This window comes from Fragaria vesca, linkage group LG5, assembly GCF_000184155.1.
Source record: "Fragaria vesca subsp. vesca linkage group LG5, FraVesHawaii_1.0, whole genome shotgun sequence".
Lineage (NCBI taxonomy): Eukaryota > Viridiplantae > Streptophyta > Magnoliopsida > Rosales > Rosaceae > Fragaria > Fragaria vesca.
The window spans coordinates 28,691,186-28,708,776 of record NC_020495.1 but is presented as its reverse complement, the minus strand read 5'-3'; the positions used below and the strand labels follow the sequence as shown (position 1 = coordinate 28,708,776).

General features: G+C 38.6%; 4 protein-coding genes across 4 annotated transcripts; 2 read left to right on the top strand and 2 right to left on the bottom strand.

Moving 5' to 3' along the window:
- Positions 1-222: 222 nt before the first annotated feature.
- Positions 223-2,259, top strand: LOC101295430 (mRNA-capping enzyme-like). Its single transcript, XM_004301935.1, has one exon. It carries the CDS (start codon positions 223-225, stop codon positions 2,257-2,259), a length of 2,037 nt encoding a protein of 678 aa, XP_004301983.1.
- A 1,914-nt stretch (positions 2,260-4,173) lies between these two features.
- LOC101299678 (3-oxo-Delta(4,5)-steroid 5-beta-reductase-like) lies at positions 4,174-5,349 on the bottom strand. The gene has a single exon (XM_004300637.1). The coding sequence runs from the start codon at positions 5,347-5,349 to the stop codon at positions 4,174-4,176; it is 1,176 nt and encodes a 391-aa protein (XP_004300685.1).
- Positions 5,350-6,745: 1,396 nt separating this feature from the next.
- Positions 6,746-10,255, top strand: LOC101299385. Its single transcript, XM_004300636.1, has 8 exons — positions 6,746-6,978; positions 7,062-7,130; positions 7,216-7,245; positions 7,614-7,646; positions 7,920-7,990; positions 8,453-8,534; positions 9,690-9,782; positions 9,903-10,255. The coding sequence occupies exons 1-8, from the start codon at positions 6,901-6,903 to the stop codon at positions 9,960-9,962; spliced, it is 516 nt and encodes a 171-aa protein (XP_004300684.1). The 5' UTR covers positions 6,746-6,900; the 3' UTR covers positions 9,963-10,255.
- Positions 10,256-14,679: 4,424 nt separating this feature from the next.
- Positions 14,680-17,340, bottom strand: LOC101299092 (abscisic acid 8'-hydroxylase 1-like). Its single transcript, XM_004300635.1, has 7 exons — positions 17,038-17,340; positions 16,632-16,950; positions 16,112-16,501; positions 15,837-16,011; positions 15,614-15,720; positions 15,394-15,512; positions 14,680-15,246 (listed from the first exon to the last, which is right to left on the bottom strand). The coding sequence occupies exons 1-7, from the start codon at positions 17,244-17,246 to the stop codon at positions 15,153-15,155; spliced, it is 1,413 nt and encodes a 470-aa protein (XP_004300683.1). The 5' UTR covers positions 17,247-17,340; the 3' UTR covers positions 14,680-15,152.
- Between the last annotated feature and the right edge of the window lie 251 nt (positions 17,341-17,591).

Here is a 17,591-nt window from a genome sequence, read left to right as displayed (position 1 = left end):
ATTGAAAAATGAATAGAACCCATTAGTTGGGAAAAGTTAATCCATCCTGGGAGAAAGAGGTATCGAGTAGTCAATCTTATCTTAATGTTGCATAACTAATTGATCAAGGACTTTGTACTTTGCGCACGACTATAAATAGAGACGTCGCATCCTTGCAAATCCCTTCTAGAAAAAACACACAGAGCTCCAGGAATTGGTCTAATATTGCATTGCATGATGATGATGGTTGCTATGGACTTCGATTTGAATATGTTACCGTTACCCGAAGAAGAAGACGAACAGATTTCGGAAGCTGCTGTAGAACAATATCCCATGTCTGCAGCAAAACTAGAAGCAAAACTATTCGGAGTAGATATAGCACACAGCGAGAACCAAGAGAGGCATAAGCGAACGAGACAAGAACAATGTTCAGATGATCAAACATCGATATCTCAACCGCCTCCTTCATCTCAAATTCAACCAGAAAATTTTGCCAGGTCTTATGACACATCTAAGCTGCCCCCAGGGTGGTTGGATTGCCCATCGTTTGGTCAAGAGATACATGTCATGATACCTTCTAAAGTGCCACTAGGTGAATCCTACAATCATCATGTTCCTCCTGGTAAAAGATACTCATTCAAGCAAGTCATTCAGAAACAAAGACAGCTCAAAAGAGAACTAGGTTTGGTGATTGATTTGACCAACACAACTCGTTACTATCCAACTTCTGATTTGAAGAAAGAGGGTATTAGGCATGTTAGGATTCCATGCAAGGGGAGGGATTCGGTACCGGACAATCTTTCGGTGAATAGGTTTGTCTATGAGGTCATACGATTCAAGCAGATGTACCCGAAGAAATATATCCTTGTGCATTGTACACATGGACACAATCGAACAGGGTTTATGATCATACATTGCTTAATGCGCACGCTACCAGTGCATACAGTCACTGAAGAAATACAAATATTTGCTAAGGCACGCCCTCCGGGAATATATAAACCTGACTACATTGATGCTCTATACGCATCCTATCATGAAAAGAAGCCTGCAGAAGTTTGCCCGCCTGTTCCTGAGTGGAAGAGATCTTCGGAATTGGTTCCAGATGAATATGAAGATGATCATCAAGGTTTGAATGAGACTCATCAGGACATGGATACAGATATAATGACAAATGATGATATCTTGGGTGATGAGATACCTCCTGAACAGCAAGAGGAGATGCGGCTGTTCTGCTGCCAAACTCTCAATCCACGTTCTAGGAATATAAGCTCAAAATTCCCAGGGTCACATCCAGTTTCTCTTAGCAGAGAAAAGCTGCAGCTGTTGAGGCAGAGGTATTATTATGCTACTTGGAAAGCTGATGGGACACGGTACATGATGTTAATAACTAAGGACGGGTGTTACTTGGTTGATAGAAAATTCAATTTCAGAAGAGTTCAGATGAGGTTTCCTTGCAAGCACACAAATGGTTTAGCTGAGAAGAGTACTAGTACTCACCACTACACGTTACTAGATGGGGAGATGGTGATCGATACTGAGCCAGGTTCACAGAAGAAGCAGAGAAGATACCTAATCTATGACATCATGGCAATCAACAAACGTCCTGTGGTACAGTTTCCTTTTCACGAGCGGTGGAAGATGATTGAGGAAGAAGTAATCCAGCCTCGGAATGAGCAGCGTAGAGTTTACCAAAGCAGGAATAATGCTAACTACAGATATGACTTGGAACCATTCACGGTGAGGAGGAAGGGGTTTTGGTTGCTCTCTACGGTTGAGAAGCTCCTGAAGGAATTCATTCCAAGGCTTTCACATGCTGCAGATGGTGTGATCTTTCAGGGTTGGGACGATCCATATGTTCAGGGAGCAGATGAAGGCCTTCTAAAGTGGAAATATCCAGCAATGAACTCTATTGATTTTCTATTTGAGGTAGGTGGTGATGGCCAGCAACAGCTTTTTCTTTATGAACAAGGAAAGAAGAAACTGATAGAAGGATATAGGATTACGTTTAAAGATGGTATGGAATCCTTTTGTTCTGGAAAAATATTAGAGTGTTCTCGAGGTTCTGAGACAAAAGAATGGGTCTATATGAGGACTAGGACTGATAAATCGGCTCCAAATGATATCAATACCCACGACAAGATTATGCAAAGCATGAAGGACAATATCACACAAGAGGTCTTACTAAATGAGATAGATGAGATCACTCGTTTGCCTATATATGTCCATAGAATACAGAAAGATAGCAAAGCACCAGAGAGGCATACAAGTTCAGCAAAGTAAAGGTGAAAGTGGAGGCAAGCAAAAGCTACAATTCCTTGTATTGATGTCAAATTCATCTTTGACATTCAGATGAAGAGATAGGGTTAGTGGATTAGTGTTTCCATATATATTATCAATTTATGATAAATAATGATTATTGAGGCTTGTTGTATCACTGTATGAACTTAAGACTAGCTACCAGCTTCTCCCCCATATATTTTTGTAAAATAGACTAATGACTGTTAAAGTAGAAGGTAGTAGTAGTAGTACCATATCTTCAGCTGATCTGGACTCAGTGAGCCTTTAAGTTTGTATTTCCTGGAAATTTGTTAAGTAGACATGAATAAGCCGGATCCAAATAACCAAACCCAAAACATACATCCCAAGTCAGAATATTACTGTATTTTCAAAATCAGAAGTATTGAAGTTTAAAGGTCTAACCTCTAAACCATGAACAATTATTTGCCCCCAAAGATAATAAGCTTTGCATCAAATATATGTATGCAAGTATTTGTTGATGTACTCATGCAGTCATACCCAGATTATCACACATCACTAATAAACCGGCATGCATAACAGTTTGGAACTCTTTTCTTATCTGAATCTGGGATCTAAAAGAAAATACTATGAACAATATCAATTTGTAGAACATCAGAAATATATGCTCAACACTGTCAACAGTATTCAAACAGACAAAGGAAAAGCTCAAAATAATCTAACCAGCTCCAAAATATTCAATAGATCTAGAGATTCGTAATTTTTTTTGCTACAGTGTTAAGAAACTCAACCGCGATGTAATGAGAACGCCAGTCCAAGTTTGATGTCTCTTTGATAGCATGCATCTGTTATCACTCTTTCCATTAGGGTATAACTTCCCCAAACCGAGTAGGAATAGAATATTTAAACTGAAGAGAAAGCCTTTATAAACTTGGCTCTATACTTCTATTTCCTTTCTTTGACCAAACTCTCAGGGTGATGGAGGCTGTTATGCATGGCCTGTTGGTCTCATCATATACAAAGTCCTCATTCCAGTACATCTACTTCCTTCAACACCATATAATGTTGTGAAAGTTTCCTAGCTTCATTTGATTGGACCTTAACACAACTGATTCAGAACTAGGAAATCTGAATTATAGACAGTTCCCAACTGTAAGAAATAATATGTCAGAGCAAAACAGAAAAGCCACATCAAACAATAGAGCACACAAGGCCACCAGCACAACTGTTGAGATATCAATCCCACATCGGGAATATGAGACCTTGCCTGTAGGTTTATAAGGGTTTGGGCTACTCCACCCATTGCCAATTGGTTTTGGATGTGAACCCCAAATTACTTTATCATGGTATCAGAGCGGGTTACCCACGTCCACGTGTGAAACCCAAAGACCACACGCACTTCACGTCACCCAAATAGTTGTCCACGTGTATGGCTTGAAGATTCACCACTTGGTTTGGGCTACTCCACCCATTCACCACTTGGTTTGGGCTACTCCATCCATTGCCAATTGGTTTTAAATGTGAGAGTATCATAGTGTGGAGTTTTGAGAGATTAAGAGAGCAGTAAGGATTTTAGAGGAGACAGAGAAGGGATCGGAAAATAAATATATAACGAGAGAGAGAGGTTAAGGAAGATAAGAAGAATCGAGGCATCAAGCCATTAACTCATTCCAATCTGATTTGGGTTTTCTGATTTGGGTTTGTAAGTATCCATATTTATAGGCTTCAAAGCTAGACTTCTAGAACACCATAAGACTAATCAAACTTATTAACTATAAGACCCTAAACATCTTGAAGACTTAAATAGACATAAACACACACTCAAACCCTTGAGTACACACCTTAAGATTTTAACAGACCCTTAAAAGCACTAGGCTCATAATTAAACTGGTATGTAACAACAATAGGCACAAACTTAAAAGCATCACCACCATCTAGCTAGGGCACAATCTTGTAAGCTTTCATTTTGTCAATCCAAGTAACCAAGGAATTCCTGGAGTTCCTGAACCCCACAAACCCATGTTCTTTACTCTTGTTCATACAACCAAACATACACTCCCCACTAAAGATAGCATCCACAAACCACCACACTCCAACCTGCTCCAGCTTGGTCGGCACCAGCTGATGCTTCTTCACTATCTCGTTCCACACTCCACTCTTCCCCTTCATCATCTCCCTCAAGCTCACCCTCTCCCCCTTTTCCTGAAACCCGCATTCCTCTATCCCGAAATTCTCAGCCAACACCTTCCACAAATGCTTCCACTTGAAAACATCCCCATTGTTGATATTGAAGGCTTGATTTCTTGCGTAAGGATCCACCGCAGCCCATATCTGCTGCTCCGCTATCAGATCCGCATCCGAAGCCGTTGACAAGCAATTCCACGCCCCTTTGGTCCCTGGAAATCTCAGCGGCATGCCCTCATGTTTGCATATAGCAGCATACACACACAAACTTGCCAGAATGTTAATCATGCTATGAGGCGAAAACCACAAAATGGTATCCGGCCGGTGCACCGACCACGACATCCCCTCTTTCTTCTCCACCTCTTTGAACATGAGATCTTCCATGGTGTAGTAGAAATTCTGGACGTTCAACCGGGGCATATCCTCCTTGAACGGCGAGTCGTGCGGCTGGATCTTCCCCCACGTATCAAACGGCCCGAGATAGTGGTTGCCTCCGGTCTGGAGGCAAATGTGCTTCAGATTCGGGGCGTTAGGAATCATGGCGTTGAGGACGTTGCGCAGCATGGCGGCGTTGGCCTCGCAGTTCTCGGACTCGGTGGCTTTGCTGGTCCATGTCACGTAGAAGATGTGAGTGACGTCAGTCAGAGGCGCGAGCTTGGCCTTGACGTCGTTGGGTTTGGAGACGTCGCACTGGACGTAGTCGACGGGGTGATCGGCGTTCCAGTTGGGGCGGGGGCGGCGAGCGACGCCGTAGACCTTCCATGGACCGCCGGGGGTGTCGGGAAGAGGAAGGATCTCGGCGAGGCTGTTGCCTACTATTCCTGTCACGCCGATCACTAGCCCCACGCTCACTGGCGTTCTCGGCCCCGCATCTTCTCCGTCTAGTCTTTTCTTGTGAGCACCGACGGCTCCGGCCCACCACCAGCTCATGGTTTCTCGTTTGAGAAGAAGAAGAAGAATGAGTGAGTGAGAGTGTAAGTGAAGGTGGGAGAAAATATATAAAGGGGATATTTTAAAGCATCTTCTTATATCAAACCATACTTATATGAATGATGAAGATGATCATATGATATAATATAGATACAAAGTAATTCTCACATTACGAAAACATGAATGACTAATATTGTACTTTCACGCCATGTAAACATGAACTTCTAAGAAAATCTGAATGCAACAGTGGTCAAAATCTGGCGGGTAAAACTGCGTTTTCTGTTGGGAAATAGACATTTGACGTGGAGTAGCAGCAGCCTTATGTTGGTTTGTTTGGAAGTGAAGTGTTCCACGCAATGGCGCACATTAACTACGAATCAGCTATTACTTCCACTACTAGAATAAAGACTTTGGTGGCCAATTGTTTTCGTCGCCTAAGTGCCGTTTTCCGTCGCGTACATATATAGGTGAAAGAAACATTATTCGTTGCCTTAGCCTGGTCACGTAAGAACTTAGGCGACCAAAACACAAGTTTCGTCACCTAAGTTTCTAATCAGACGACTAAAACATTTTCATTGACTTGGTACTAAAACGACGAAAGTTTTTAACATATATAACTAACATTTTGGTCGCCTAAGCATTAAGAAATTTGAAACAAAACAATATTTCTAAATTTTGAATAATTATTAGGCAATTACGATATATAGGGTGTAGCAGATCCAAAGTTCCAAACCAACATTCACAATTCCTCCTCCGTCTCCAGCCAACACTGTTGCTGGCTCCCACGTCACTGACATCTCTCCCATGCTACTGATGTCGCCTTACCACCTATTCTAGTGATTCTCTACCTTGTCAAAATTCATTTCGTCGTCTAAGTTGACAACTTAGGCGACAAATTCTATTTGGTCTTCTAAGTGATCACTTAAGCAACGATATCTTTTTGTCACGAAAAGTTTTATTGCTCAAGTGTTTATTTTAGCTTGTTTTCTTGTAAGGGTCTTTTAGTAATCAAACTAATTTTAATTCTGATTCCACATAGTAAGTAAGTAAAATTTATTATAATTTGCTCAATTCTTATTCTGATTTTGTATGGTAAGTACATAGTTAAATGGAAATAAAATATTTTCATACTGACTCATTCCGTCTCTTATTTTGGTTGATACCAATTCATGATATTTTTTATTCCAAATTAGTAAACGAGCCAAAAGTTTAGTTACACAAAGGGCACATGTATGTAAAATGAAAAAAATTGTTATTTGCACATACATAAATCATAATTGATATCAAGAAAAAAGCATTCGTCCAGTTACTAACACGTGAAAGAATCAGAAATGATACTCACCTCCTTATCAAGAATGGATTCATGAATACGTAAGGATTTGATTACGAGATTGGGAGATAGAACGATGAGAGCCAGCATAGGAATATCATACAAATTACAAATATCAGTAAGGGTGTTTCAGGCATATCATACAATATAAACCTGACCGCTGAGTATGCTTTGCTTTACTTTCAGTTTGTCTGTTGGATTCAAAAACCAGAATCGGCGCGATGGGGACGAAGCAAAGGGACTTGCACAAGTCCTTCAACCTCGCCATACGTTCTCTCCTCTCTCCTTGCTCCTTCCAGGTTCCTATTTCCCAAATACCCATCTCTTTCTTTTCTCAATTTTTCAATTTCTTCTACTTATTTAATTTTTTTGATTACGAAAGGACTTCTGGGAAGCTCTTCCCAATTTCACGACTGCTGAGCATGAACGTCTTCACAGGCTCTTCACTCAGGTACCAACCAACCTGGGCAATTCGTTTGTTTATGTCATTTTTTTAACATGGGAAGCCTTGAACTAATTGGATTGTGTTTTTTCAGGTCCTGAGTTCTTTACATGCAAATATAGAGGTACTTGTTTTCACACCAATTATGTTCTTCTCTCGATTTCTTAGAACGTTTTATTACAAGAACTTATGATTTGGTAGCATTTCGGGGTTTTGTCGAGAGATCACTCGTAGTTGTTAGAAAGCATAGATAGTTGACACAATGGTACAATTTGAGACCATTGACCTTTCTGAAACACACCATTGTTTGCAGCTCTATTGTACTGTTATTCTAGTTCATAGATCTTACTGTCAGGAGATTTGATTTCTTTCATGGGTTGCAATCTCAATCAGGCTGTAATTATACATTCTAATGTAACTTATACAGTATGATGCAGTTTCTATAACAATATAAGCTGGATTTCTGAACTATCTGTCTTTGTAATTTTACAGGAAGAGTTTCAGTCTATATGTCTTGAAACACAGGTACACAGATAATTATTCCTTGGTGATGGTGAAACTAATTTGTACCATTGGAATACTTATGTTGGAACAAAACAAATATGTAAATAAATAATCAACCAATGTTAGTTTTACTGTGTTATCTGGAACACCTGAAACGTAATAGTTTCAAAATGTTTGTATTCTAGTCGAAATAAGATCTAGATGATTTGTATCTTGCTCCAATTGAACTACCACTAAAATCAGCGAGTTCTTAAAGTTATATTTGCGTCCTGTTAAGCCTCTTTCTGCTTGCAGGTTGGAACTGCAATGGATACTGTAGAAAGAATGGTTGAAGAACAAAGTCTGGATCCTTTATATTCAAATAAGTAGGTATCTCTTATATCTTGTACTATATATACACGGATGCTTACCAAACGTATCCCTTCCCATGGACAATATCTAATCAAAGAATATAAAAGGAAGTGAACAAGTGTGAGTTGCCAGACAAAATTTCCAAAAGTTATGTATGCTCAGTGTTTAGATTCATTTTCTTTCTATTGATAAACCCTCTATATAATGTATGACATCATGTTCAATATAAGGGGTCTTAGTGAAATATACACGAGCTGATGCAAATAGATGAACGAGAGTGATCATTTTGTTTGGTAATTGATTAAGCCTCCTGTGTTTACTCTCCCATTTTTGAAGCCATGTAGGTTCTTTACATACATTCCCCTTGATTCTCCATCCTAATATCTATTTTTTTGCATCTCATATTATTTCTTACACTTTTACAGTGTCTAGTATTCTATACTTCTTTCTTTAAACATGCAGCAACTCATATGCAGGACTAATGTAATGGATGCTGCTCACAATCTTTCGGGAACAACAAAGACGGAGATCCAGTATTTGACAAAGATGCTTGAAAAGGTACACATATTCAATAAATTTAACTTCATATGAAACTTCTTATTAGAGAGCACAGACAGTATTGTCTAGTATTCTGGTTGTCCAATATTTACTTGATTGATCATGTTTTAAGCCTTTTGTCATCAATTTCTCCTTACAGGATAGTAAGGTAGAAATATAAAACTGTGTTACAGTATTCAAGGTTCCTATGGACTAAGTATTGTCTTGTTTGGTCCATTGAATGGGTCTGTTTTGGTTGGAGGTGATATATATTTATTCTTTGATTGTTAAAATGAGCCATTTCATCTACCATGTTTAAGAAATTCATCATCAAATTCTCCCTACAAGGTTATGCAGATGTTTGTAATTGTGTTCAAGGTTCAAGGAATCTAGGGTCGAAGTTTTTTTTCCCTTTGGTTTATTGAGGCCCATTGAACCTGGTTTGGTTATTTTGTGGTAGACTGGTAGTGTATGTATTTTAAGCACCTTTTGATTACTAAAAAGAGGCACTTCATCGACTGTGGCTGTGATATCCCGTTTTCATATTAAAGGGAATCTTTTATATTTTATATATATATTTTTTATGATATATATTAAGTGTCTTTAGATGATTAAGAGTAGAATTTTTTTTTTTTGGGGGGGGTGTTCTGAAATGAAAAGAAAATGAATGTGTCCAACTTTTTACTAGATTAATTCCTTGCTGGAGATTTGAAGGACCTTTGGTTAGTTCTACTATTTTAGATTGGAAGACTGCTCTCAGGTGATGGTTATCGTGATTTATTTATAGGGGACAATAAGTTTTAAGATCTTGGGTTTGTTGTATTGGTTTGTACATGTTGCGTCTGTTCTTCATGTTTCAATAGTTATGTGTTTTTAGTATAGAGGCAGCATTTTTTGCATGAGGGCACCTGTATGCCAGATTTTTTTTTCCTGTTGGTCAATTAGGTTAAAGAGACATTGTTCTGTTTATATTTGTGGTTATATATCCTCTCGACTCTCCATTGTTATCGTTAGGCTGGACACTTATTGTGCCAAAATTGTTCTCACACCATTTCTGTCGTGATGTATCTTAAAAATTTTAATCTTTCAATTTATACGAAGGAATGACTGCATAGTATCAGTTTTTAGGATGTACTTTTTTATTTTTATTTTTAACTCTCCCTTTTTTCTTAATAGGCGGAGGCAGAGAATCACCTTAAGCGGGATCGTATTGAATTGATAAAGAAAGGAAGGCCGGATATGTCGAACATGGCAAATGCTGTTGAGAAGGTGCATTTTTGTTTCTCCATTTTGCTTTCTCTATCATTGTCAGTTCTCGTTCTCCCGATAACATTCTTGGAAGATATGTTGGCAAAATCTTAGAGCTCTTTCAACTTTGAAAGTTTGCAGATGAGAAGTGGGATTTCAAGTTATGGAATGTCTCGCAGCAATGGGGTCCATAGTCCGTGATCGATGACTACAATCGGCATATTGAGGAAACTGCTCTGGTTAGTAGCCCATGTGCTTTTGATTTCAAACATTAGATCTTTGTTTGCCATGTGCTTCCATAAAATTAGAATGCTCAAGTTGTAATTGTAATAGAGGTTCTAGTATAGGTCGAAAATGCAGATGTAAAATCTTGTATGTTAGCTTTTTGTTTTTTCTTGGCTGACATGCAAGTTTGTTGTAATTGCCTGAATGTTTTATGCTCTTCGTTCTGCAAGATGTGTAGCTAATACTGTATGTCATATTGTTCTATGTTATAGTTCAACAACTATTTTCCTGTTGAGTAAAGGTTTCTACTGATTTATGAATTAGTCTTTCAAGATAGAGATTACATAGCATAATAAGAAGTTTTCTATCGGAGCTAGTTTATCTATATAGGCAGATTAGGAACTATGTTTTGAAATAGATAGTACATTGTACTCGGTACCCCATCAACGTTTTGTAGATTATGCAATATGTATGCAGATAACTACTCCAGCAATAAGCACATCAGAAAAGCACCGAGGACAATATATAAGGAAACCCCAACCTATAATTGGAGAAAACTGAAATCGTGTTAGGATGATCAGAAAATGAAGCTGGACTTCAACTACGCCTGGCTAGCTTGTAACATTCTTGTTTAAAGAAACTGTTCATTACTTCATTACCACCATGACACCATATGAGAGTATGAGACTCATTCTTATCATTGTAGTCTGTTTCAAGCAGTGAATGAGGAAGCAGCTAAATGCTAATGAACATTTCAAACTTTCAAATTTTAGGTACATTTGAAGATGAGAGATCAGGGCATTACATATGGAAGTTAGCTAAGTAGCATCTAGAGTTACGTTCATTGTCGACTCTTTTGCATTGTTGAGAAGTCATCTTCATCTGGGATTTTTGATTATACCAAACAACTAAAGCCAAAGGTTTTGGCGATATAACATAGAACTTGGACAGTTAGTCAGTTTTGAGGCCAGGCCAAACCGTATATATGCACATGCAGATCGCTTAGAGGGATCTCAAACTTACACGCCATCTGTCCCACAGTTTGGTTCAATAAAAAAAGCCTTGTGCTTGCTACTTGGACCTAAACTGCAACAGATTTGGATTCACTTTCCAAGCTTAAGTTCCAAGAATAATTGATCTACCTAACGATGCCGTATTGCCGTATGATTCTAACAGATATATACATACGTGTCCAATTCCAAATACCTACTTCGATGTATTCATGAAAATGTGGACTGAATATTCCTCTGCATGCTGCTATAGCTTATTAAAATACAGTGCAAACCAGTTTGTGTTTTCTGTTCATTGCATGTACACGTACCTCTTGTAACAGAAAGAAAAAAAAAAAGAAAAAAAAAGTCCAAACAATATACAACAAGTCGATAGCTGGCTTTGAGCATGATTGATAGAGAGTAGGTAAAGTGTGCCCATTTTCCATATCTCCCTCAAGTATCTTCCTATAACACCAAAAATGAAAAAATGGAAAGACATTTTTGTTGGGGGATGAAAGCTTCATAGTATGAAACTATGAAAGAAAGCTACAGAAAACCATTTTGTTCATTCACCAGCGAGGCTTTGTGGAGTTTGGTTCTCAAAAGCTAAGCTTGGTCGGGTAAAACTAAAATCAATGAAAGAATAACTAATAAGGGTTACGTGCAAGCTGGCGATGGATCTGAGTTACACGATTTGTGAACATAGAAGCTGTAAGTTCGGTTGGGATGTAAGACAAGCACTCATCTAAGATGGCATGGAATAGATATATGCACAAGGTAAAAGAACAAAAGGGTACGTGGGGGGAGGTCATGATGATGATCGATAGGCAACGCATTCCGGCCTTTTTGCAGAGATATTGTGTCAAGATGAACAATGATGCAATAGGTCACGCTTTTGCTTCACGAAATATATGATGAAATGCATTGGCAATCAAAAGTTGCAGTAGCAGCAGCTTGAAGGTCGATCTTCAATAAGATAATATATCTCTTCAATTCTGCTTAGAATCTTCAAAAATATTAAGGCCATTGATGAGAATATATGTTGCGGTCACAAATCGATCAGCTTGAACTTTCTTTTAACCAATGGTGATTTCTTTAGTTGATGAATCCGTCTCGGAGTCTAGAATGTCATTCAAACAGATACTTCGACCTAGCTCCAGCCAACAGAGGCAAAATCTCTCTCTCTCTCAGCCCTAGATTTTGAAGCGTGTCTCACTTCGCTTCTTAGAGATAGCTAGCAATTCCCTTTGCTTTTTCCATCAAGGCATGAAAATCTAATTTGCAACAAATTTCATAATTCATAAACACTATGCCAGTCAGTCAACTAGAGAAATGCATTATTTTCTTTGTCAAATTCGAGCCGTTGAAACCTGGACCATATAGACCCCCCTTAATATTGTATCATGAATTATTAGATGCATGACTCACAAATATAAATTTGAAGTCAAGTTTACAATGTTGCAAATGATATGGATTTGCATCCAATAATTTCAAATGAAAATCCGAAAACCATCTATGTTTCCAACTAGAATTATCCAACGTGCATGAATTTTTCATTGGGGAGCAACATTTTGTTTGTCAAATCTAAATATAAAGAATTTCTGGTGCCGTAAAATTACTTCCATTTCGAATTCCATCATCTACAACGTCAAAATGAATGTAAGTCATGATGAACACTTGGCAAGTACTGGCTGAAACAAGTGTTGGATATGTAATGTGTCAACAGAGTTGTTAAGAGTTGAATTGAAGTAAAGTCAATAGAGAGGCGTGGTTGTCCTTTAGATATTATTGAAATGCAATTATACGAAGTGAGATATATAGGAATGGGAGACGAGATGTCTGAAATAATTGACCAAAGAATTATGCTCGAGAAGTCAGAATTTCTACTCAGCTATGTTGTTCGTCTTTAGTAAAAGTTCTTTGTATACGGTGTGATTTTAGTCGTTCGTAATAATTTTTATATACGAACCGAAAAACAATTATGATCGCACTCTCGAATTAGCACGCGGCCACCAGTTGCCCTTATCTTGTCATTTCTTCCCATCAAAACAGAAGGCTAGCTAGCTTGATCTTGTATCCCAAAAAAAAAAAAAAAAAAAAAAAAAAAAAGAACAACAAACAAGAAGTACTCGTTCTTACCCGAGCAAGAACCACACAGAGACACCGCCGGAGGATATCAAATACTCTTTATAAATATCAAGATCACAACCGGGAAATATACCCATGCTAATCTTTAAGTCAAATTCTCGCAGTCATGCATCTCTTGAGTCTTGACTGTTAGCCATTACAGTCGCATAAGTTGACAAATGTCAGAAACCCTACAAAAATCTAAGAGTGAGAGATGGGAAGGAATGTTTAGAACAGTTAATTATAATTAGTTAAGTTCAGTTATAAATTTAGAATCACTCTCTAAGTCATGATAGCATTTTGATTTCGTAATGGGTAAGGTTTTACAACTCGTATTAAAACTTTGAGAACTCGTGTTACAACTTTATAACATATGTGATGCATGACATATATTAACTCATTGTAGATTTTTCCCAAATAGACTGAATACCAATTTTGATTTCGTCATCTTGTATATATTTTTTACAGGGTTTCAAAAACGCCATAAAATTCTCATCTTATCAAATCATTTATGGCATTTTCATGTTAAAATGTCATTAAAATATTTATTCATGACATTTTTATCAAAAATGCCATTAATGAAATGTCATTAAAGGCTATATTTGTAGTAGTGTGATGTTTAGGGTTTGATATATAAACCGAATATTTGGTAATCTATACTCATAAAATCGGAAACGGTTGGTTCAAGTTTGGTAAATGCAATGATTATTTATGTCTTTGATTACAAGGAATTTGATATTTACCTAAACCTAAACACCTAAACCTCATATCCTCTCTGAGCTGCCATGCTACTCGTTCGGTGACGCCAAATCGGCATTGGCCTTCGGGTCTCACTGGTTGTCGGGTCTATATTGGAACATCGATCTCTGTTGAATACATAGCATTTGAAAGTCCTCACGTAGTTCTCATTATTATAAAGTCCTCATTGAAACATCTCTCCAATATATAGTAACCCTAAACCTATTCAAATGGCACATGCCTGGTGTGTCATCATCTCCCAGCTAGCAAACTAGTAGATGAGATATTATTGAACTTGGAGCATGCATGTATTTTGGGTTTAGTGAACTAAGGGGAACAAACTTCTTGATTGGGGGCCTTTATAACTAATAATACTGTTGCTTACGCAACTACAGCTGTCTAAATCTAGTGAGACATTACAATGATTGTTACAAGTCTTCCATCTTAATTTGAGAATTTTAGATATACCCCAACTAGATATATAGTCAAACAAATGTGTTTGGAAAATGGAACGCATTCTATATATATTTGTCCATGTATGTCAATTTCGATATTATAGACTTAATGCCGTAAGCCTTAGGCTTCTTCTCCATCTCGATCGATCTCATTTTGACTTTCCTCATTACAACTAACCATTTGTTGGCCGGTTCCTCATGTAGTTGCAACTACGTGCATACAATTGAATGTAATAGCCCATATTTTCGAACATGCAGATATTGAAGAATACGTGCATTTGTTATAGAATAGATCTTGTAGTTGTACATGATCACCCTAATGGTTGTTAATGTACTCATAAAGTCAAGTAAATTGATCAAAAAGTGAACAAAAATCGATTTCCATTGAATATAACTTCAGCCTTGCGGCTCTTTACATTATTTATTTGAGAAAATAAACAAAATTTTTGTGAAATGTATGTACAATTCTCTTCGTCACCAACTCACCATCTCAAAAGAAAAAAAAAAAAAAAAAAGGAAACATGATATACAGTTTGCATGTATCATGTTTTGGTATCGATCAAGAACACTCTTTAGTTATGTACAATTTGGCTTCCGGCTATCCACAGCCCTCTCAGTCCGGCCAAAAAGAAACGGTGAATGAATCCCTAGCCTTCGAGTTCTTCAGCTCGTTGTTTAATTCTTGGGAGCTAGCTCTCTCATTTCTTCACTTTCCTTAACAGGCAAGAAACCAATCTTCTCTCTCATCATCTCTCTCTTTATATAATCAAATATATATAGAAAGCTGTTTCATTCTGAAGCTTTCGGGGGTGGATCAGAATTCAGAGTTTTATATGTATTTCGGGAAATAAACCTCATTCCTTGGAGGATAATATGATGGGCAGCCCATTTTGGGGAAGAGCAAAAGGGCCATACTGGATGCCATTTTCTGCGCCAACAATAGACCACCTGCAACATAATGGCAGCTCTGAATTAACATTTCTATTTTTAGAAACTACAAAACTGATCAGAGAAGGTGGAGCTCTGTGTGTGTGTCTATCCACATCCTATTTTTATCAGATCAAGTTGTTAGCACTTAGCAGTAGTAGTACACACCTGTACTTTGTTGTGAGATGGTGTAGAATGACCAAAATCTCCAGCTTGGCCAATTCATTCCCAGGACATGAGTGGTTCCCACTGCCAAATGGCATGTATGTATTGGGTTTTGGAGCTACCTGTCAGATTCAAAACCACAATGATTGATTAGTACACCCACTCATGTCTCAGATATCCAAAATATTGACTGGGAATTTGCATAAGATTCTTCAATACTCACCTCAAATCTTGTGGGATCAAACTTCTCAGGCTCAGGAAAGATCTCTGGACTGTGGTGAATGTTTCTGAAAAGTGGTAAAACTTTCCACCCTTTTGGGATCAGATAACCTGAAATTGATTTAGCCATTCCAATTATCAGAAAAATATGGTTTTAGGACGTCATAATTGTCGGGTTTATGGTAAGAGAAGATTTATGACGCAAGTAAAGTAACTAAAAAACTGACCTTCGTACTCGACGTCTTCGACAGCTTCTCGGAATGTAAAAGATAAAATGGAAGCAACTCTAAGTGTCTCCTGAAGAACCCTCGAAGTAATTGGCATCTTCTTCGTGTCTTCCCAGTTCAGAACCTTCTCTTCCCCACTCTCTTCTTTGAGCTTCATGATTGCTTCTTGCTCTTCCTGTAATTTAAGCCCTTTGGTTAGTAAAATTGTTTCTTCCTGTATTGAACTTCAACCCTTAATTTAATGGATAGGATTTAGATAACGAACGAGTACTTACGGTGACAGCTTCAAGAACACTTGGGTTTTCGCCGAGATACTTCATGATCCAAGTCAAAACGCTAGCCGTCGTGTCGCGAGCTGCGAAGATGACGCCGATGACGTTGTCGGCGATTTGCTCGTCGGTGAGGCCTTCTTTGTCGCCCATGAAAGAGCCAAGAAGGTCGTTGTGGTCATCGAGCTTGCTTTCTCTCCTGGTTGAGATGATTTTGGCCAAGATCTGAGCCAGCTCCTTTCTGGCTTTCATGGACTTGTGGAAGAGTGTTCCGGGAATGTTTATGGACATTGAATTGTAACCCTTCTCGAGAATGTAGTAGCATCTCTTGAGATCCTCTCTGTATAGGATTTCATCTTTGCCAAAGATGGAAAGCAGTGCGACATTGAACGTGAACTGCAAGAAAGAACCTCAATTCGTTCAGTTTTCAATTCTTGATTTAAGTTTTGTTTTTCATTAGTACTATGTAGCTAGCACACAGAACAGCTCTGTTTCTTTTTTTGCTCTGTTTTTTTTATGTGCTCACCGTCTTCATTTCTTGGTAGGTGTTGAACGACCGGCCTTCCCAGGACTGAAGGGAGTCCTTGGCGATGGCTTCAATGTCTCCGACTTTGTTTTTCAGGGCTGTGGGCATGAAGGCTCGGAGAACAAGCTTCCTCAGCTTTGCGTGGTAGTCTCCTTGGTGGAAAAATATAGCTTGCTTTCCCAGCATCCTTTCTTTGCTGGCCGGAAAAGTAGGCTTGAAGAGATGGGATTTCGTCAAGAGAACGAATTTGGCAGCTGCCGGACTTGAGATCATGACGCAAGGACATCCCAAGATGTGGGTCTTGAAGATTGAGCCGAACCTATATGAATTACAAACACAAGAAATTCAGTAACCACGGATTATAGATGAAACGACGTGAAGTGTGTATTTGCCTAGAACTAAGTACCTCTTGATTTTGGAGGCGAAGAAGACATTTGGGTTTTGAGAGTAGAGCTGGAAGGTCTCGCCGATATAAGGCCAACCGAGGGAACCGGGAGGAAGTGGGATTTTATGGCGAGCGGAAATGAGGAAGAGCTTGATGATGGGAGAGAAGAAGAAGATGAGAGCAGAAGCAGCAAACATGCAAAACATGGAGTTGAGGCTGAGTAGTTCCATGTCTGATTAGTTGGGTAATGAATTGAATTAGTAAAAGGAAGCAGACACAGAGAGGCAGAACAGACAACTGGTGATAGATAGATGGAAGGAAAAGTAAGAACGGATGAGTTGGGTGAAGAAAACAAGTGAAGTGGGAATATTTATAGGCTTAGGTATGGTGGTGAGTTGAGAAATGAGCTGAGGAAGGAGAGGAGAGCTTTCAATTCCAGCTGCACACGGAATCTGCTGCTTCCAGCTCATTATTCATGTCCTTTGGGAGCCAAAGAGAGAGAGAGCTGAGAGAGAGAGCTGAGAGAGAGAGAGAGAGAGAGAGAGAGAGAGAGAGAGAGAGAGAGAGAGAGCGTC